The 22924-nt window shown below is 38.8% G+C and overlaps 1 protein-coding gene and 1 long non-coding RNA gene across 2 annotated transcripts; both read left to right on the top strand.

Annotated features, from left to right (window-relative positions):
- The first annotated feature begins 1549 nt into the window (after positions 1–1549).
- On the top strand, positions 1550–14674 carry LOC124518900 (uncharacterized). The gene is made up of 4 exons (XR_006963959.1): positions 1550–1700; positions 1956–2020; positions 6697–6775; positions 14509–14674. It is a non-coding gene; the product is annotated as an uncharacterized LOC124518900 (long non-coding RNA).
- Positions 14675–15532: 858 nt separating this feature from the next.
- On the top strand, positions 15533–16504 carry LOC124508974 (olfactory receptor 11L1). Its single transcript, XM_047075676.1, has one exon. The coding sequence runs from the start codon at positions 15533–15535 to the stop codon at positions 16502–16504; it is 972 nt and encodes a 323-aa protein (XP_046931632.1).
- The last annotated feature ends 6420 nt before the right edge of the window (positions 16505–22924 follow it).

Below are 22924 nucleotides of genomic sequence, written 5' to 3'. Positions count from 1 at the left end.
CCTAATCTCATGTTTTCACTGTCAGTGCATTTGGAGAATGGTTGAGCTCCTGCCTTTCGTTACTTTCTGAACTATTCCATGGTCTCCTTATCCTTATAAGACATAATAAGTTCTTAAAATATGTTCCAAACTTTAATTTGTCTACACCTGTTTAATTAGCTCATGATAAAGAAATGAGTAGGGGAACCTGGGTGGCTCACTCTGGTAAGCACCTGACTCTTGATTTACGCTGACGTCTTGATCTCTGTGCTTGTGAGTTGGAGCAGTGGGTGGCGCTCTGCCCTCCCAGCACAGAGACTGTTTGGTATTCTCTCTCCCCACTCTGCCCCTCTCCACTCTCTCTTTCATTCTTTCCCAAAATAAATAAATTAAAAAAAAACAAAAACAAAAACAAAAAAAAATGAAATGAGTGCATGAAGTAGGCTGCTGTGGAGATGTTGCAAATGTGTGTAGGATAATGATAGGTGTATAGACCAGCAATGATTCAGAACATAAGTATCTGGCATAGTTCAATGAGGGTCCCATAAGGACTGCATACTTGTTATTACTGTTGCAAAACTGTAGGCTGAGGCTTTCCTCAGAAGGAATAATTCAAGCAGAGTCCATCAGTGCTCCTTCACCTCTGAGATGGGGAGACTGAGAAAAAGGCAATAAGGAACAAGATAATTTGAAGACAGGATATGATGCCACTCAGGATAAGCATGGTGAGGCCATTAGGTCATCTGGAAGGTGGCAAATACAGGGAGTGTCTGTCACTGTGCAACATGTAATTTCCATTCTGTGGAGTTTGGAGTGATGGTGGGTATGCCTGGACCTAATTATCCAGTCTCCCTCAGCACACTTGTGTCAGTAGTCAGAGTCTCGGACACAAGTGTAAGAGAAAGATATAACCGGCATCTCTCAAGGAGCCTTAAGACACGTCATGAGCACTCAGGCAATTACAAAGAACTAACTAGGAGAAAGGATGTTCACCCATGCACAAGAAGAAAATAGAGGACTCTGAACTAGCTTGCATGGTTGGGCTGTAGCCCTCAGGGAGTCTCTGAGCTAACAACTGAGGTGTGAGTACAAGCAGTAAGCAGGAAGGGAAGCCACACACAGAGGACACAGGGTGCACAGAACTGAACTGTATGGGAGGGAGCAGCATACACCACCTGACAGCCATCCAGGCAGACTGGTATGTGGGACCAGATGACGATGAGTGGCTGCCGATAAGGTCCCAGGGAGAGGCTGGGACACATGACTCAGGTGTTTGGGGCTGATGTGAGGTTTGTGTGTCCTTATTCTAAGGATAAGTTCTTAGCCTGAAGTTTTGGTGGTGGGCAGGGTCTGAAAGGTTTATCTGTCCAGAGTCTCGGTGGATAAAAAAAAAAAAAAAAAAAAAAAAAATTCTTTGAGAACAAACAGATGCAGGTATGAGCTGAACAACAGAGATGTGGAGTTAGAAAAGAAAGCAAAAAACAGAGGGCTTCTCGCTAGAAAAGCAGACCCTGGCCCAGGCTGAATGAGCTGGTTATTTTTAAGAGCACCAGTCGGGGAAATTCTATTTTCTAGCTAACGAGGTTTAGATAAAGCCAAGTCCACATTTCTGTGCCAAACTTCCTCTAAAATATGAGGACATTGTTAGTGCCACTCATACAGGACTGTTCAGAGGATCAAATGAATTCATAGATACCACACATTCAGGTCACTCTCTGGCAGTAAGTATATTTAATTCAAGAAATAGCAAAATAGCAAAGGGGTGCGCAGGTGGCTCAGTCAGTTGAACATCCAACTCTTAGTTTTATCTCAGGTTGTGATCTCATGGTTTCCTGGGTTCAAACCCCTCATCGTGCTCTGTGCTGGTAGCATAGAGCCTGCTTGAGATTCTGTCTCTCTCTGTCTCTGTCTCTGTCTCTGTCTCTCTCCTCTCTCTCTGCCCCTCCCTCACTAATGCACATTCTTTCTTTCTCAAGGTGAATGAATAAACCTAAAGAAAAAAAGAGAAAAGAAAAGTAGCAACATAAATGGAAGAAGCCTGGTGAGACACTTTAAGCACATTGAAATAAGGAGGGTTTTGTTGTTGTTGTTGTTGTTGTTGTTGTTTTGCAAAAGGTGGGGGGGTTCTGTTTTTTTCAATGCTGTATCCACTGGTACCTTGAAGAGTGATTGGCACATTTGGACACTCAGTAAATACTAATTGAATAAATAATAAATGAATGAACAGAATCAGTACAGTTTATCCTAGAAGATAATGGATGAGGGAATTTCAAAGATGAAAATATTATGTCAAAAGTGAGTTCCAGGGTGCCTGGGTGGCTCAGTCGGCTGGGTCTCTGACTCTTGATTTTGGCTCAGGTTATGATCAAACCCTGAGTCGGGATGAATGTGGAGCCTACTTGAGATTGTCTCTCTCTCTCTCTCTCCCTCCTGCGCCCCTCTCCCAGTTGTGCTCTCTCTGTCTCTAAAAATGAATAAAACGAAAAAAAATTAAAAAGTGAGTTCTATATTTTTCTAAAGTTTACAAATATTAGTTTGTTTTTTTTAATTTACATTCCTGAGACTCTCAGTGATGCTAGAAACTTTTGCATTTTATTGGGAGACACAATAAAACAATATATTTGCTCAAATGTATGGATGAATTTGTAACACAGCTCACTTGCGTGTAGATTTCCTGATTCCTAGGAGGCTTAGAGAAGCTTGCTGGCTTCCAGTTTAAGAATCACAGTGGTTTTCAGAAGGGTGAGGCAGAGTAAGTGAATTGATGTCAGATGGCATTTCTTCCCACTGATTCTAGGCTAGCAGCGTTTAAGATCTGTTTTGTCTCCAGACTTGTTAGCCTAGGAATGAGATCTGTGCCTTCATTGCTGTTAGAAAAACACATTCCCTTGTACAGATAAATTGTGGACTGGATTATAATTTGATTTCATTGTAATTAAAATGCTATGTGAAGGGACTCCCTGAGCACTGTCTTATTTAATAGGGTTGGTCTAACTTAAATTTGTATTTTCTCATGATCTTTCTTCTAAGGTGAATAAAACACCTCTGTGTGTTGATACAACCATATTTTGGTGAGCTCCTCTCTTACTTTGGGCTCTTTTTCAGGTTGCATAGCTCCAAATGCCCTCCCCCAAACCTCACTAATATTCCTTCTCTAATTCTCTCCATTTGTGTCCTGCCATCTCTAACAATATGGGGTCCTCCACCTTTTTAGTATTCCTCCCTAATCACCTTTCCTAACTTCTTAGGCATAAAAGAAGGCTCTCTCAGGTATCCATATTTTCTCCCCCAGCTTGAGTTCTATGTCCTTTCACCAGGACTCTCAGCCCTCCCTGGCCATACCATTTGCCTCAGCTCTGGGGATTCACTATCTCCTGGACCCAAGCTCATCCTACTCCACAGGAAAAAAAAAAAAGTGCAAACCTCAAAAGCAACAGCCACTGACACAGCACATTACTTCCTGTTTGTGGCTTTTAAAAGGATCTTGGTTGGTTTTCATTCAGCAGTTACACCCTGCATTTTTGTGGTTCCTTTTTCCCCAGAGACTACATTGGTGGGTCATTGAGCTAACATTTTCAAATGTCTTCTATGGACACAGCCTCAGTTTTCCTAGTTAGGTAAGAGGCACCTGCATCCAGTGTGCCTCCGTGTTTTCATGGAAGGAATCCAAAAAGAAAAGTTGAAGTAGAGAAGTTTCCTCATGACTATAAGGGAGAACCAAGGGTACAGTGGGCAAATGCCACCGCTTGGCCAGTTTCACACACACATGAGCTCTGTCTGTGCTTGTTGACAGATAAAGACTTATGTAGTAATGTTATATATATTTTTGTTAATGTTTATTACTTTTATTTTTGAGAGAGAGAGAGAGAGAAAGAGAGGGTAGTGAGCAGGGGAGGGGCAGAGAAAGGGAGACAGAGGATCCAAATCAGGGTCTGTTGCAGGGCTCGAACCCATGAACTATGAGATCATGACCTGAGCTGAATTCAGATGCTTAACAGACTGAGCCAGCCCCAGTAAATTTATATTTAAAAAGTGACTTACATTATAATTTTCTTGTAATTAATTTGATGTATTGAAGGACAAAAATGTATCCTGTTCATATTTTTATTCCAAAGTCCCTTCACTCTGGGTTTGCCCAGAGTAAGGGCCCCATGTAGTTTCTGGAATAAAATAACAAATACAATGTCCCAGGTGAGATATGCAATCTTTCTCTGAAAGAAATGTTGTAAACCCCATCCATATATTAGGAGATATCTGAGATGGGAACACATGCAGGGAGTGGAAGCAGACCCTGTCTTAACTGTTCTTCTATGTCTAATGTTTCATGATGATGCTAGTGTCCTCTGCAGGCCTGTGCAGATATGACACTCCTCCTCCGTAGATGGGGTTAGGAACGTGGAGCCAGGTATTGGGATCAAATGCACAGCTAATTAAGAGGGCACCTGCGTGGCTCAGTCGGTAAAGCACCTGACTGTTGATTTGGGCTCAGGTCATGATCTCTCATGGTTCATGAGTTCAAGCCCTGCATCAGACTCTGCACTGACAGTGTGGAGCCTGTCTCTGTCTCTGTCTCTTTTTTAAAAATAAATAAACATTAAAAAAATTAAGAGGAAGAACTCAGAGTTACATCCAGCTATAAGAGAGAACTGGCACATGGCCAAAATAACAAGGTGATGGCACATGTTACCAGGTGTTTGTAGGATGGACAAGCAGGACAACCAGAATGAAGATACCATGTACGTGTATGCATGTGGAGAAAGGGGTCTGAAAAAGTTCATAAAGTAACTACTACTGGAACACAGTGTCCAGGAAGACCTGGAACTGTCAGCTTGCCTCTGTACTTCTGGTGGAATCAGACCAGAATAAACACAAGTGCAAAATCCAGGGAGGTATGAAGCAACATTGGGTGTCTTGGAACTTCCTGTAGTTTGATGTGGCTCCTGTTCAGACTGGGACTGAGGCAAGACCAGCTGATGACCAGTGTTGCATGCTATGCAAATATGTTTAGATTTTTATTGGTGGATAATGGTTACTGATGACAGATTTATACCCAGCCCTCGCTGTTGTCTTTTTTAGTGGTTTGGGTGTCGAAGCCCTATGGGTCACTGTGAATTAGTACTGATGACAGATTTATGCCCAGCCCCTGCTGTTGTCTTTCCTAGTGGTTTGGGTATTGGAGCCCTATGGGTCACTGTGAATTAGAGGCTTTGCCTGTCCTCAGGGATGCTCCAGTGTGGCTGGAGACACGGGGGGAAATGGTACACATATGTTTCTCCAAAATTGTAGAGGCAGCCTGGACTCAATTGTATGTATATAGATTCCATTAATCTGTATCCAATAGACCTTCTAGACCTCTCTGGCCACACCAAGCAAGGCCCATGAAAGACTCTTCAATGAGTGCAATGTTATCCCAACCCCTTAGTCTATCTCCATTCTACATGAGAAAAGGCACTGAGGCATTTCCTCATTTATATGTAGATTTTCACACACTCACAATTAATGGTCTAGTATGGAATCCAGTGTTTCATATAATGCTATTGTTCTAAATCATTTTGTTACAAACATATGCATTGTCACTTAGCACTCACATGATATGCCCTATGTTAAGAATGCCTGAATTCAAGAGTCTTCTACAAACCCATTATAGCATAAGGAGAAAAAATGAGACATAAAAGAGAATTTTTTTCCAGCTTCCTATAAGATTTAAAAGAGAAAAGAACATAGTTTTAATTAGTGGCAGGGTGAGAGAGAAATCAGGAAGAATTCATGGTGATATTTGAAGAGGGTTTCCCAAGAGTGGAAATAGCAGGACACAAAGCACTTAACTTAAAAAAAAATTACCAAGTTTAGCCTCATTTTTTTAAAAAATAAGTGAACGTTTTCTGAAAGTATAAGTAAAGAAGTGTAATGTTCATATGAAACCTTTCATGAACTGAAATAGCATTAAAAAAAAAAACTTACACAGAAACATTTTTGAAGATTCCCAGACCCACAAAATAATCTTAGGCTTGTCTGATAGGGATGCATCTTGCTGACAAACTCACAAAACTAAATAGAGATAAAGCACAGAGGCTCACAAAGTTCAAAGCTATGGTGGCTTGATGCTGAGTATAGTTCCTGGGGAAGGAGCTTGGTGGGGCCACTCTTGTGCACAGGGTGCATGCTACCTCTGTAATGGCTCCCTAAAAAACAAACAATGAATGTGATTTTTGCTTTTCACCATTTTTTGTAAAAGTGAAAATCCTCCTCAGATTTCTTTTGGTTAGCAAAAGCAGATGTATGTCTCTCATAAAAGCCAAATGTAGAAATTCACACTTTGAAAAAGCAGGGATTACCTGTAATATCCGGTTTGGGCCTCTTAAAAGTAAAATTAAAAAAAAAAATCAGAAACAATTGTAAAGTAGTTTCTCTGAAAAGCAGATCTTCCTAGATGAGTGTCTTGGTATCAGCCCCAGGAGCTATGTCTGCACACTCTTCCTAGTTCCCTGAGGAGGGCTTTTTTAACCACCCATCCCCTCAGATGCCACCTCACCACTTCTGTGGTAGAAATTCTTTTTACTGCAGGTATAAGTTGCTTCCTCATTTTTGTCTCTGGGTAGCTCCTGCTTTAGCCAGCAGGATAACAAACCTTCTATCATTAGTATAATGAGCATTTACTCATTTCCTTTAGTATCCTTTGAGCTTGATTCCACTAATATTGCTGGTACAATTCCTCAGAATTGCCCTAAGAGCAGAACATTACTATGGATTTGAAGCTGAAATAGATCTGCATTCAAATATTGGTGCTCTGACCCTGGTGAGTGGCATTTTGTTATGCAAATACCCCTCTGGTGACCCTGGTGAGTTATGCAAACCTCTCTGACTGTCTTTGTGGGTGAAATGGGTCCTTACACAAGCCTTATATGGGTTTTTGTGCTTGGAGGGCCTGGCATCTAATACACACTCAACAAGTCTTGTCTAAAACCCCAGTCATATAATGCACCTGAGAGAAAGTAAGGAAAGTGAAAATCTTTGGGGACATAATCTGTTCAGTTCCATGCAGAGGTAATTGTTCTGAATTTCCTTGTCTCTATAGTCTGTTCAACATGGAGATGTTCAGAAGCCAACGTTTTCTTCATCATTATGTGCTGGAAGGTTTATCAAGATAATAACACATTATCTGCTTATTTTAAAACATGGCTGTCTTGAAAAGAATAATTATTGACATCTGTACTGGCTTTTGGCTGGTTGCTTCAATTATTTCATCAGCTTTTTTCAGTTACTTGAATCTAGAGAGTAGCTGTAAATTATTAAAAAAACACATTGCCCAAGTTTGTCCTTGGATATTAGGGATTTCTAAAAAATACAACATCATCAATCACTGTATTGCAAATATAGCACAAAGCATCCCTTATACCCATAATGGACTAACCACATTATATGAATATGTACAGAATGCAACAAGCAATGAGATATGATGTTTGGATAATTCTCATTGTTATTTAAAAAAAAAAAGTTAAACAGATTTGAAAATAACTCTGTAAATAATTTAAATTGATGGACTGAGAATTCTGTCTCCATCCTTCATTCTTCAAGCCCTTATAAAAGATAAACAATGTTACGGGATTAGAATGGGATTTTAGGGAGGTGGTGACTCCACTTTGGAAATAAAGGTCTGTGATGAATGCATTCTGGAAAATCCCCCTCATTTCTGTAGTTCTACAAAGGCAGTATCATACTGATAAAGTTGAATTTAGATGTTGTCAGAAAACTATGCCCCTAATTTAATTAAAAAAAAAAACTTTTGTCTATGATATCATAGAATCACATTTTTCAAAACACTTGGATATCTATTCTCTCTATTCAATAATTGTTTCCCTGTATAATACCTAAGCAAGTGATATTTCCTGAGTTTGAACAATATCAATCCTGAGTTTTAGAATGTCCTTGTTTTTATTGAATGAAAATATATTTTGCTAAAGGCACTATCTGTTAATGGCATCTCTACTTTTAAGATGAAATAGTCATTTTAACTTCTCTTATAAAACTATTTAATATCTCCTATAAAATCATCCATGTTTATATTCTTCAAATCAGATGAGATACTCCCACTTCTTTTTCATTCCATAATTGTAAAACCTCACAACTTTCACCATTGAGCACGTACCATATTGTCTAGGAGTTTCTCAAGAATACCCTCAAAAGTAAAGGCAGTGGGTTCCAGGAAGGCTGCAAATGAAGCTGTCTGTCTCCATGGTTAAATGTGAGTTGTCTATTGATTTACCCATACTTGCCTCTCCTTCCTTATTTTGTAAACAAGTATATTTCATAAGACAAGGCTCTATCACTCTATACCTAGAGAAGCAAGAAAGAACTCTGTTCCAACATGGCCTCTATATCCAGACATTCTAGTTGGGATTTATGGTTTCGTACTGTCCTTAAGCTCAGTTACCTTGATTGAATCACTTATTTCTAGGCCTTAGCTTTCTTACTTGTAGATTGGTGCCCAATATGTAGACCTATTGTTAATGTGAGATGAAGTAATACATATAAAGCACCATGACTCAAATTATACAAATGGTCAAGAAATATTGGTTCTATTATATAATAAAAGAATGGTTATTTTTCATTTTACATTGAAATTACGTTGTTAATACAATGGGATATTACCAATTTTTTTCATTTGAAAGGATTTCTGAAACATTTGAAAGGATTTTTAGTAACATTTGGTTAGTTCTAAGCATCCATTTTTATCTATATCTGTATGAATATATATTGGTTACTATTTAATATCTATAATTTTCACATAATCCTTCATATCAAAGTGATAATTACTGAATTTCAAATTTCTCTGTGCATTGATAAACAAATCAATCATATGCCAATGAAAATAAACTCTAAAATATCAACTTTACTGGGAAATATAAAAGAGGAATTTTAAAATGTTATTCTGGATGAAAATTTGAATATTTAAAATTATCTGTAAATTTGTTTTGATGTGATACATAGAAATGGATATTTATTTTTAAGGCAACAATATTGTTAATTAATATGTAATAAACTTTAGTTAAAATAAGCTTATAATTTTTGAAATAAGAAATCAATAACAGAATTCTTCCTGCACTATGAAATAAAATACAGAGCAAATGGCCATCATAAACATTTGTTAGGATAGATTGTGTATTGCAGAAGCCATGATGCTTCTGGGAAATAAAAGCTACTGGATAGAATACCCAAGATAACTGAGGGCCAGCAGTAGTGAGGGAAAGATGACCCAGTGAAGGAGAGACACAGAAAGAGACCTCAAAAATTAAGTTATTGGGGTGCCTGGGTGGCTCAATTGGTTGTCTGACTTCAGCTGGGGTCATGATCTCATGGTTCCTGAGCTCAAGCCCTGCATCCGCGGCTCTGTGCTGACAGCTCAGAGCCCGGAGCCTGTTTCAGATTTTGTGGCTCCCTCTCTCTCTGCTCCTCTTCCTCTCGTGGTCTGTCTCTCTCTCAAAAATAAATAAAACATTAAAAAAATTAAATTAAGTTCTTAAGGTACACATTTGTAGGTTTCTAAGTGTTTATGTCATTAATATCATTTGAAACCTACAAATGTAACCATAGCTTGCAATTTATATATTTAATGATATGTTTTTAATTCTCATTATCCACCTTAGTCATAGAGGCGATGTCTATCCACCTGTGCTCTAATATCTTCTCTTGCCAGAGAAGAGACACCCACGCTGTCACAACATGCTTAAATGATAGAAAGAAGCTTCCTGGTGCCCCCTATCTCCCATGGTTCGCTCTCACTAGGCAGCCAGGCTGATTTGTGAAGCCTGACACTTTCTGGTAGTAGGTATATATATATATATATATATACACACACATATATATATATGTATACACACACACACATATATATATATATATATATATATATATTGCTCATGTTCCATGCGCCCTCTGGCTGGCTGTCCCTCATGCATTGGCAATGATGATCTTTGTAGGAATGGACACTCTTCCATCTCCATGAGTAGAGCTGTGGCTGAGGTGTATAGATAAAAGTACTAGAGAAAACTGTCAAAGTATATATCTGCTTTGAAGACTCTATCATGTCTTTTTTCTTTTTTCTGCAAACATACAGGAATTAAAAATCTGGATTTGAGATTAGATATGAAAAGCCCAGGGGTGACTGGGTGGCTGAGTGTGTTAAGCGTCTTACTTGTGACCTTGGCTCAGGTCTTGATCCTCAAGGTTGTAGGTTTGAGTCCTGCATTGGGCTCCATACTGTGCATGGAGCTTACTTAAGAAAGGCAGGGGATGGGGGGGATATGAAAAACCCACCTCATGTAAGACTATGTCATTTATAAATGGTGCTTAACTTTGTTTTCCCAAATTTAATAGCACTATAAAACAGCTATTATGGAAATTAGTTGTAAAAGTAGTGTCAAAAATGCCAAGATATACAGACTATATAAAATTAGCTATAAAAACAACCAGGATATAGGCTATACAGTACTGACCCAACTGTATTACCCATATGTAGAACACACACACACACACACACACACACACACACACACACAAAGTTTGGAAGGTAAGACATCAGGTAGATAACTCTGGAAGACAGTACTATAAAGCCAACCCCCAAGTAACTTGGATATTCTTGCTAATATTTTATTACCTGTGTGCACCATAGCTTCTGATAGTATGGTATACAACACGTCCGAAGGAGCATCCCAAGGCCATTTGCTATGCATTTTATTTCACCACAGTTTCTCATTTAAAATTATTTTTACTGTAATTTACTACATATTAAGAAAGATGTTGACTTAAAAATAAACATCCATATATGTGCATCACACCAAAATAAATTTACTGATACTTTTGTCTACATCTTTCTATTTCCAAGTTTTCTGAAAACTATACACATGAATCATATTATTTAAAAAAAGTTATATTGGGGCACCTGGGTGGCTCATTCAGTTGAGCATCCAACTTATGCTTAGGTCATGATCTCACAGTTCATGAGTTCTAGCCCTGCATGGGGCTCTGTGCTGACTGCTGGGACCCTGGAGCCTGCTTCAGATTCTGTCCCTTTTTCTCTCTGCCCCTCCCCCACTTGCGCTCTCTCTCTCCTCTCAAAATAAATAATATTAAAACAAATTAAAAATTAAAAATATATATTAATTAAATAACATATCAATGCATCAGATTATAATGCCTTTCATACACTTGGATTTATGTGTGTGTGTGTGTGTGTTTTGCTTGTTGTTGTTTTATTTTAGTTTTTGTTTAGTGTTTTTTTTTTACTTTGTATGACTTTATATTTTTTATTAATTTATTTAAATTCAAGTTAGGCAACATACAGTATACTATTGGCTTCAGGAGTAGAATTCAGCGATTCATCACTTACATATAAAACCCAGTGCTCATCCCAACAAGTACCCTCCTTAATACCCATTAACCATTTAACCCATCCCCCACCAACCTCCCCTCCAAGAACCCTCTCAGATTGTTCTCTGTATTTGAGTCTTTTATGACTTACCTCCCTCTCTGTTTTTATCTTATTTTTCCTTCCCTTCCCCTGTTTTCATCTGTTGTGTTTCTTAAATTCCACACACAAGTGAAATCATATAATATCTGTCTTTCTCTGACTTATTTCGCTTAGCATGATACACTCTAGTTACACCCACATTGTTGCAAATGGCAAGATGTCATTCTTTTTGATCACCAACTCATATTCCATTGTATATATTTGGCACATCTTCTGTTTGGTTTTGTTTTTAGTCTTGCTATGCCACAGGCAGGTTGAGAACCTTTTCCGTTCCAATTCCATCTTCCAAAACCCAAACTAAGACAACCTCTCAGACAAACTCAGATACTGCATATTTTTGTTGTTGTTAAACTGACAGAGTCACATTTAGATTAAGCTTGGGTACTGACTGCTTTTGTTGCATGAATTAATTAAATTTCAATCATAAATTATGTTTTTGCTTTTCATTTAGATGTAATTGCAATTAAAATATGATGGCAAAATGCCACTTAACAAAAAGTGACTGTCAAATGTCCAATTCTCAGGATAGGTGATTCACCATTTGCCTGCTTGCAATATTTTAGCAAAGAATTCTTGTTTGATTCAATTTTTGAGACAAATTCTAATTAAAAAAAAACTCCAAAAGAATGTAAAAATTCATCTATCCTGAATGTATTATAGATATCCAAGCCTCAGTGGGCAGAGTTGAATCTCAGAAGATTCATTCCATTGTTTACTAACTTGATCAACAAATTACAGAAAAATATCTGGGGACCAGGATTCTCAGAAGGGTCAGGTCCCCAAGATACCCAGTTATTGAGAGGAAAAGCCTGCTTCACCCAGCATCAAACCCCAGCAGAGGACATGGCAAATTCCAACTTGCAGGAGAAAAGCCCAAATTTGGGTATGAGGAAGGCAAGGCAGGTTGTGGAGCAGTGGCACATTAGGGCTCTCCACGTTGGGAAGAAAGACAGGTAAGGGAGGTTCATGTAGACAGGCACAAAGGTTTTCAGATGGAAATCAACATGGTATATATTTTAGTGTCACGTGACATAAACGCTATTGTAGTGTTTGCTTTGGTTGTTGATGTTGAATTCTAAAATTATAGACTTCCAATAAATTATTCCTCACTACCAAGGCAGTTGGAGCCTTTGCTGATGTAAAAACTAAGTAAATGATTTTACCTCAATTGCCTAGCATATAAATCTGTAAACAGAAAGTAATCAAGAAAGAATTCTTAGGGAGTCAAAGGCCATTTAGTTGGTCCTAGGCAAGATTGCAATAATAACATTTTTAAAATTATTTTTTAACGTTTATTTATTTTTGAAAGAGAGAGAGTGTGAGCAGGGGACAGGCAGACAAAGAAGGAGACTCAGAATCCAAAGCAGGCTCCAAGCTATGAGCTGAGCTGTCAGCACAGAGCCTGGTGTGAGGATCAAACTCATAAGCTGTGAGATCATGACTTGAGCAGAAGTCAGATGCTTAACTGACTGAGCCACTCAGGTGCTCCACAACAATAACATTTTTTAATGTTTATTTTCATATAATTTCAAAAAGAGCTACAGAATTACATCTAAGCTTATACTGGCTGCTAAAGTGGACTCAGCATTTTGGGAAGCAGACCTTTTCATTTTGATTTGTTTTATTTTATATTTTTAAATATTTTTTTTACTTCAGTATAATTAAGGTACTTCTAGCATTTGAATCTTGAATTGATGTCCTAAGCTCCCAGAATGGCTTAGAGAAGGTGTCATGGAATTGGTGATATCTGAGCAGACTGAAAGGATATAAGCCACTTAGAAATATACAGGTATAATATCCCAAAAAACTGAATGTGTTGAATAGAAAGGGAGTCAAGACTTATGCTATTTGGGTCACCTAGGTGGCTCAGTCAGTTGAGCATCACACTCTTGATTTGGTCTCAGGTCATGATCCCAGTCATGAGATTGAGCCCTGTGTTGGGTTCTGCACTTAGTGTGCAGCCTGATTGGTATTCTCTCTCTCCCTCTGCCCTCTCCCTGGTTCATGCTCTCTCAAAAAAAAAAAAAAAAAAAAAAAAAAAAAACCCATGTTGTTTGAACAATACTGAGGGAGCTGGAATTCTGGAAGCAGAATAGGAAAAAGTATACAAAGAGATTGCAGAGGAGATGGGAGGAGACAACAAGTAGAGTCTCATACACTGTGAAGTCTTTGGCTTTTCTTTCTTAGGCTTTAAGTAATCACATATTATATAGTTCAAGATGTATAAGACACATCCAATATTATATCCCTGATAACAAGGGCATAGATTTTGTTACAGTATCATTTTCATTCTATATGAATTTTTCCTGGTCAAATGAAGATAATCATCCTAAAGATTTTGCTCAAGTATGTAAGGAGGAAACAGAAGACAGCAGAACTAGTAAACTAAAACAACACTGAATTGACAGAACAATTGGTTCCTGATGCGTGGATAAATCGGTTGGCCACGTTATTTTATTCACTTGTCAGGAATGATTCACAGGACCCTATGCTCCCATGACACTCTGAAGGCTGAGTGCCACTGTTGGCTTTGAGCGGAGGAGTGACACACTCTGCACTGTGTTTCAAAGTCTCATTCTGGCTGCTTTATTGAGAATTTCCTGAACCAGGGCAGATGGATACAGAGGGCTGTAAGGAGACTATCAAAGAATCCAGGTGAGAAGAAGTGGCCCTCTTATTTGGAGTAAGTCGTAGGAAACAGACACAGAGGAACAAAAGGAGGTTAGGGAATTTAGTGGTCTGAGCATTTGGATATTCCCATTGGAGGATTTTAGTGTTCTCTTCAGAACTTTGCCAAAGGCATAGATAGACAAGGAAGTTTTGAAAGTTCGAAAAGAGAAAAACACATATGAAATAGTCACTGAGGAGAATGGAAGAGTAAATAGATGCAGGAAGTGTGCACTCATTGTTCCATGGCACTAGAGACAAACTGGAGTTATTGGTTATGAATTTTGAAATAGCAACATTATGTGCTGTCTCTCATTTCCTTTATTGCATGGAAGCTCATGTATGGCAGGTGGATGTTGCCTTTAACCAGGACTAGCTCTGACAATGAAGAAAAGGAAAGTAAAGAAAAGTGACACCTTAAATGGATATAACAAAGAGTGATTACAGTGGCTGAGCATTGTATCCACCTGGGCAAGAAAGGACAACAGTGGACATACAGGTTAGCTCAGCACAAAGCTTTACACGCACGTGCACACACACACACACACACACACATGCACGTGCACACAGAGAGACAGAGAGAGACAGAGAGAGCAAAGCATCCATAAATACTCTTTGTGAGGAGAATGGATAAATTTCCCCAAGATGTCATAGGAGATATGCTTTGTCTGACTTCTTTATCAGACAAAACCCATAGGTGAGAAAAGAAAACCATTGCTTCCATATGTACCTGCTTTAAAAAAATGTTGTTGTTGCTATTCTTAGTTTCCAAGTTTGATGTCCATTAGAGATTTTTTTCATTTTGTTTTGTTATTGTAGTTTTATTATTGTTGTTGTTATTTTTTTTTAATCTTTGGGCCAGAGACTTCTAAATTTCAGAAAACACATTGGGGCGCCTGGGTGGCGTAGTCGGTTAAGCGTCCGACTTCAGCCGGGTCACGATCTCGCGGTCCGGGAGTTCGAGCCCCGCATCAGGCTCTGGGCGGATGGCTCGGAGCCTGGAGCCTGTTTCCGATTCTGTGTCTCCCTGTCTCTCTGCCCCTCCCCCGTTCATGCTCTGTCTCTCTCTGTCCCAAAAATAAATAAAAATGTTGAAAAAAAATTTTTAAATTTCAGAAAACACAATGCATGGAATTTGCTGAGGTTCTTTCCAAGATCTAACATCCACATTCAGCCTGTGATATGAAAAATATTTTTGCATAAAATCAAGATGAAATCATGCATTTTTCCCAACAAAGTGTTGTATATAAAGTTCTGAACTACTTTTAATCGTCTCTGAAGCTCTAAACATCAATAGCTGCAAATATTTGCATGATTTGTGTAAAGTGGTTTTCCAAAATATTTTCCCTTCCACAGGTAATGAAGCCTCTAAATGTGTCCAGTGTCACTGAGTTTCAGCTTTTAGGATTCCAGAACCTTCTTGAATGGCAGACACTACTCTTTGCCATCTTCTTGTTCATCTACTTTCTCACAGTAACAGGGAATGTTGTCATTATTACAGTGGTGAGCCAGGACCAGCGACTCCGCTTGCCTATGTACATATTTCTCAAACACCTCTCCTTTCTGGAGATCTGCTATACATTCACTATTGTGCCCCTTCTCCTAGCCAACCTGTTCTCCCATGGACAAGTCATCTCCTTCTCCACCTGTATGACACAGCTTTACTTCTTTGTGTTCTTTGGAGCTACTGAGTGTTTTCTTCTGGCCATGATGGCCTATGACCGATATCTGGCCATCTACAGCCCACTCCACTACTCTTCCCTGATGAGTCCTGAGATCTGCACCAAGTTAGTGGCAATCTCCTGGTTGACAGGTGTTGGCACAGGGCTTCTGCCCTGCCTAATGATTTCCAAGTTGGATTTCTGTGGGCCTAACCAGATCAATCATTTCTTCTGTGACCTCCCTCCCCTCATGCAGCTCTCATGTTCCAGTGTGTATATCACCAGGATGGTCATCTTTATTCTGTCAATTGCAGTGTTGTGCATTTGCTTTTTTCTCACACTTGTATCCTATGTTTTCATTGTGTCCACCATATTGAGAATTCCTTCAGGCTCTGGCCGGATGAAGACCTTTTCCACATGTGGCTCCCATTTGGCTGTTGTCACTATCTACTATGGCACCATGATCTCCATGTATGTTCGCCCCAATGACCACCTGTCACCTGAAATCAACAAGATTATTTCTGTCTTCTACACTGTGGTCACCCCACTTCTGAACCCTATTATCTACAGCTTGAGGAATCAAGAATTCAAAGAGGCTGTTAGAAAACTCATGAGAAAAAAGTGTGATATCTATGGAGGAAAAGTGAAGGGCAGTTTCTTTATTAGGTAAGGAAAATTAGCACAGAACATGCCATAGATTAAGTTTGGGAATACATGAGTGAAAGGTTCAGAGACTTCAAACTTGAATGTCACCCTTGGCACTATGTTAAATTCAACAAGCCATAATGAAAGTGTTTTCATGGCCCCTTGCCAACAACTGCTCAGAAAATAAATTGCCTCTATCAAATCATTTGGGGGGGAATTTTGTCCTTTGACATGTTCTTTCATCTTCTTTTTTTTTTTAACGTTTATTTATTTTTGAGACAGAGAGAGACAGAGCATGAACGGGGGAGGGTCAGAGAGAGGGAGACACAGAATCTGAAACAGGCTTCAGGCTCTGAGCTGTCAGCACAGAGCCTGATGCGGGGCTCGAACTCACAGACCGCGAGATCATGACCTGAGCTGAAGCCGGCCGCTTAACCGACTGAGCCACCCAGGCGCCCCTGTTCTTTCATCTTCTAATGAGAATCTAATTGTATAGTTACAGGACATGATGATTTCAAACATTACTTTCAGATTGTTCAGTAATATTCCTCATGAATGCAGCATGTTATACATCTTTTAAGCATTTTTAGGAGATTGGCCTTATAAATTCAGTTCCTGGTGCTATTGGTGCTTCTTAAATGTTTGTGGAATGGGACTTGTGGGTGGTTCAGTGGGTTACGCATCTGACTCTTGATTTCAGCTCAGGTCTTTATCTCAGGGTCATGAGTTAAAGCCCCACATTCAGCCTGCACCTATTTAATAAAACATATTTATTGGAATAAATGAATGAAGGTATATAATGATCATTGACTTAAATCATCTCCTAGTGAAAGAACAAAGAAAGAATTTTGAAGTGCCAAAGATTTATCTACAGTAACTTAGACTTTACATATTTTTTGTGTTTAATAAAATTCTATGAAAGGAAGGAAGGAAGGGAAGGAGGAAGACAGAGGGAGGGAGGCATAGGTGGAGGCAGAGAGACAGGTGGAGAGGGGAGGACGAGAGAAAGACAAAACAAAGAGAGACAGAGAGAGAAGGAAGAAAGAAACAAAGAGACAAAGGAAGCAAGCATACAAGCAAGCAGGGAGAGAGGGAAAAAAAGGAAGGAAAGGGAAAGGAAAAGAAGGGAAGAGAGGTCAATGTTTCTTTTTTGTTTGTTTATTCATTTTGAGAGTTGGGGAGGGGAAGAGAGAGAGAGAAAGGGAAAGATAATCCCAGGTAGGCTGTGTACTGTCACCACAGAGCCTGACGGGGGTGGGAGGGCTCCATCTCAAGAACTGTGAGATCATGACCTGATCTGAAATCAAGAATCAGATGCTTAATCCACTGAGAAACCCAGGTGCCCCCAAAATTTCTTTTATTCATCCAATATTTAGAAGACCTCTAGTAATCCTGCCTACTATTTCATTCATTAATTCCACAAATATGTTCAAGGACTCTATCTAGCCAATCCCCTGCTTCAGCCTGAATTCCCCTGGGACATAATGGTAAAGAAATGGCCAAGGAAGGTTTTGCCTTAGTGGAGCCTTTACTTTTGAAGGAGAGAGAGATGTAATGACTTATAAAAGGAATAATTGACTTATAACTATTTGTGATGTTTGCTGTGAAACAAAGTGGAAGATAATGCATCTACAAGGAACAATAAGGTCTGAATCAACATAGAGGGTTAGGAGAACTTTCTAAGTTTATATTGTACTTTAACCTACACTTTAAGGGTGAGGAGAAAAGAATGGAAGTAGTAGCTCAGGCAGAGAGCGTGGTATGAATGTCAGGAGAAGAAGCCTGCAGACTTGAGGATGGAAGGAGATAAGTTTGTAGAGAAAGGCAAGAGCTAGTCCCTGTAGGTCATTAAAAGCCCTATTAGGGTTTTTGGATTTTACACCAAGAAAATGATTATCAAAGGGTATCAAATAGGATATGACATTATATATTTTACATTTGCAAATCTCAATGCTATTTAGAGAAAGGAGTGAAAGAAATCAAGAATTGTTGGAGCCATAGCAGTAGTCCACATGAGAGAGGAGCTTGGCTTGATTTTAGGTTTGATTATGCAACTCGGCACAGGAAAATCCTCCCAGATGGTGAGGTTAAGAGTGAAAATTCTGGACTCATTCACTAATTTCCTTGCAGTGGGGCCATTTTGAGGTCCCTTCACAGATTCATATGTTCCACATCTACCCCCAAGCTTTAAGAGTAAGTGTACTTTGACCCTTTAATCATGAAATTTCTTCTCACTGCATGTTTTTCATTCTTTTCACCCTCTTTCTTCCAGCCTTCATTTCTTCTTCTCCCAGAATTTGACCTGTGAGGACTGATGTTAGTCGTTATCAGATCCAACTGTTTCAAATGTTGAATAAAAGGAAAAGGAGGCATTGGAATCTGAGATAGAACAGGAAATGGGTGATATAGGAAGGGAATTATCATTGTTCTGGGCTTTTGGATGGAATATCAAGAAACAAACAAATATCTTACCTTTCAGGTATTCATCACTGATCAATATATTATGTGCCTTATATTTAAGCAGACTTCTGTTATCTAGCCAAAAGCTTCTTCTAATTTTAAACTTGATAGGTACATAGCTCTGTGTATGTCTTTCCAAAAGATTATTGACCATATATGAGAGATTTCAAAATTTGATGCCAAGTGGACGTTTGGATGCCTGAAACTGGAGCTCAGAGGAGTAGCCTGAATGAAAGCCAAAATTTGGAGGTTTTTTAAAAACATATAGATCATATTTGAAAATGATAGAGCATGGAGGAATTGCAAATCACAAATTTTAAGTGGAGTAGAAGTACCTAAAGGTGAACCAAGAAGGAACAGCCATAGAGATGGAAAGATATTTGTAAGGTGGCTGTGTAGACTCTTCTAAGGGAAGAAAATGTTTTGGAAGGAGGAGGTGGTGAGCATAGAAGGTAAGGATTAAGAGGTTACATGGAAGTTCCCAACTCAGAAGTTGCTGTTGTTCCTGGAAATGGAAGCTTCTTTTCACTGGGAGTAGATTGCAAGGAAAGGAAAGCAATTGTGTGTATGCAAACAATTACCCTGAGAAATGAAACTATGAAAGACTGAGATAAAAGTGTCTATATTGGAGGGATCACTGCATTTTTGCAAGATGTAAGATTTTAACATCTGAGCAGGTTTAAACACTTCTAGTAAGAATGCATTAGTGAGCAAAAGTTTGAAGAATGGACATACAGGTAATGACTGACAGTCCAAAGTTGAAAAGAGAACGATTTGAGGCAAATGTTATTCAAATCAACATTCAATAGGAAAACAAAAATATTTACTGTGAAAGGCTGAAGGGAGTGGATATTGCAATCTGATGGGCATTCAAAGAAATAGTTGGGACTTGTACACACTCTCACCTGAGGACTTACATGGTTGTGTTTCTGAGATAAGGTCAACTGCTCTCCTTTAGGTTTGAAGAAAGTGGCAATGGCATTCCAAATTCATTATTTTTAATTTTTTTATGTTTATTCACTTTGAAAGACAGAGAGAGACAGAACATAAGCAGGTGTGGGGTGGAGAGAGAGGGGGACACAGAATCTGAAGCAGGCTCCAAGCTGTCAGCACAAAGCCTGACGCGTGGCTCGAACTCACCAACTGTGAGATCATGACCTGAGCCAAAGTCGGACGCTCAACTGACTGAGCCACCCAGGCGCCCCACCAAATTCATTTTTTTAATGGAATTGATAGGTGTCTGAAGACAGGTGAAATTGGGTGCAAAAGGAGTGCCTGGTTGAAATAGGATAACACTGATATATTGTGAAACTAAGCTGCTGGTCTTGCCCACAGCTTTAAGACCACTCAGCTGTCAGGTGGTATCTCATCATGGTTTTGATTTGTATTTCCCTGATGATAAGTTATGCTGAGCATCTGTCCATGTGTCTGTGGGCCATCTGATGTCTCCTTTGGAAAAGTGTTTATTCATGTCTTCTACCCATTTATTAACTGATGAAGGGATAAAGAAGATGTGAGATAGATATATATATATATATATATATATGTATATATATATATACATATGTATAGATGTATATGTATATATATGTATATATGTGTATATGTATATATATATATACATACACACACACAGTGATCAAAAATAATGAAATATTGCATTCTCAACAACATGGATGGAACTAGAGTGTATCGTGCTAAGTGAAATAAGTTAGTCAGAGAATTACAACTACATGATTTCACTCATATGCAGAATTTGAGAAACTCAACGCATGAATGTAAGGGAAGGTAAGGAAAGATAAGATAAAAACAGAGATGGAGGCAAACCATAAGAGAGTCTTAAATACACAGAACAAAAGGAGGGTTGCTAGAGGTGGGTGGGTGGGTGGGTGGGCTAAATGGGTGATGGGTATTAAGGAGATCACTTGTTGGGATGAGCACTGGGTATTATAGGTAAGAGATGGATCACTGGCTTCTACTCCTGAAACCAATATTGCACAATGTGTTGACTACCTTGAATTTAAATAAATTAATTTTTTTTAAAAAAGACCACTCAGCTGTTAGTGCTCAGGCTCATACAGTGAAAGACAGGGTTCATTTTGGGTTGAGACTTAGGTCTGTGGATAGAGTTGGGAATAAACGCAAGGACAGAATGCACTTTTGAGTCTCAGACTGTTAAGAAGACAAATCAACATATAGTAGGGAAGTGAAGCAAACAATGACTAAAATTCCAGAGTTAAAAAAAAAGCAGGGTTATTTTATAGAACTGTGTTGTTTATTATAGGACTATTTGTGCTTTGATGTGGATTGATAGGAAGAGACACATGAAAGTTTAGTGGCTTAAAATAATAATTTAAGATAAGATTTAGTTTTAGGTGACAACAAAGCCAAAAGTATGGCTATAAGAATAAGTGAGAGAAATTGGATCATGAGAAGAAAGATGGATTGGGCACATGGCTGGGGACAAGAATTCCAGCAGGAAGAAAAACTATGGTTCTTGTAGTCAGTAGTTTATCATATAGTCAGTACTTGAGGGAGTAGTCAGTAGTTTAGTAAATCATTTCAATGAGGGGGGAATTTATTCAATATCTTTTTATCATGAAACTTAAAAAATATGTATATACATATATCTGTGTATATGTATCTATCTATCTGTGTGTGTGTCTGTGTTTATTTTATTTTTGGGAGAGAGAGAGAGAGATTGAACAAGGGATGGACAGAAAGGGAGGGTGATAGAGTATCCAAAGGGGTCCCACACTGACAGCAGTGAGCCATGAGACCACAACCTGAGCCAAAGTCAAACGCTTAACCAACTAAGCCACTCAGGTGCCTCAAATGTGTTAACAGGGAGAGAAATATCCCAAGGACAAGGAGTTTATCATGTCCACAGACTGACCCTGAAAAACAGAGAAAGGGAAAAGTTTAGCAGTTCCAGTTAAGAAAATTAGTGTTTGGTTTCCATTCAGGCAAGGAGGTGGATAAGATTCATGAAATGATAGCTGAAAGAGACATGAGTTCCAAAGGCAGGGCTTCACTGTGGTGAATCTCGGGCTGTCAGTTTTCTGAGACATCTCGTGATGTGAACCCATCACCATTCTCTAAAGGCTGGCATATTCCAGCCTTGCATGGAATATGCCAGGTGAAACATGTCAGAGTCTGCATCTTTGATGGAAGTACATTTAACATGTTTTAAATTAAACACAATTTGATTCTCAGTTTCTTTTAAGAGGGACTCTAGGCCATTGTGTTGTGGCATTAAAAGAGCCAATGTTACATGTGTTGTTGATTATTTACTTTTTTTCTATGTTGTTCAAAAACTATGATACACTGAAGGGTAATATGCTTGAAGGAATCATCTCAGAAATTAGAAATGTTTTTGTTATAGCATGGGCCAGGAAAACTACATGGAGCTGTTAATGAAGTTCATCCCTGATAACTGCAAATAAATTTCTGTAATTAAACATTTTACCAATAGAAACAAACAATATATCATTTTCCTAATTGTTGTTTAATCAGGTGGTTGATTGTCACAGACTTTGAATCAGGAGTTCTCTCTTGTCCAGCAAGAGAGTGGACAGAGAATTGAATATGAGAGAGGCTAATGTCTGGGAGGAGGCAAAAGCCCTGAACAGCGTTTAATCTCTGTATTTATTGAGCTCACAAGATATTAGCCACGTGGTAAACATGAAGAAAACAAGATCTTACACGTGTGGATGTGGAGAAAACAATCAGACAGTAATCTTTAACTTGTATGTGTAAGAAGCAAAGGGTCTGGGGGGCAAGTGGAGTTTATGATCAAAGTACAATAGTATTTTGGCATTAAATGGAAAGTAATTTCCTGCAGGTGATAGAACAAGTTACTCGTGATTCCATCACAATATCTTGCTAGCTAACCTTAGGCACTTTCACCCTGTGGTGGCGGTTTTCTTCCTTAAGCTTTTTTCTAACCCATTTACATAAGTAGAACCTATTTCCACACAGTTGA

This window comes from Lynx rufus, unplaced genomic scaffold (genome assembly GCF_022079265.1).
Source record: "Lynx rufus isolate CCGP_SWC_20201006 ecotype Redwood Valley unplaced genomic scaffold, mLynRuf1.p SCAF_1, whole genome shotgun sequence".
Lineage (NCBI taxonomy): Eukaryota > Metazoa > Chordata > Mammalia > Carnivora > Felidae > Lynx > Lynx rufus.
The sequence above is the reverse complement of the archived record's forward strand: the minus strand, read 5'-3'. Positions and strand labels throughout refer to the sequence as shown.

Bases quoted from the DNA above. Each gene is read 5' to 3' on its own strand.
- LOC124508974 (XM_047075676.1), top strand. From the start codon at position 15,533: ATGAAGCCTCTAAATGTGTCCAGTGTCACTGAGTTTCAGCTTTTAGGA.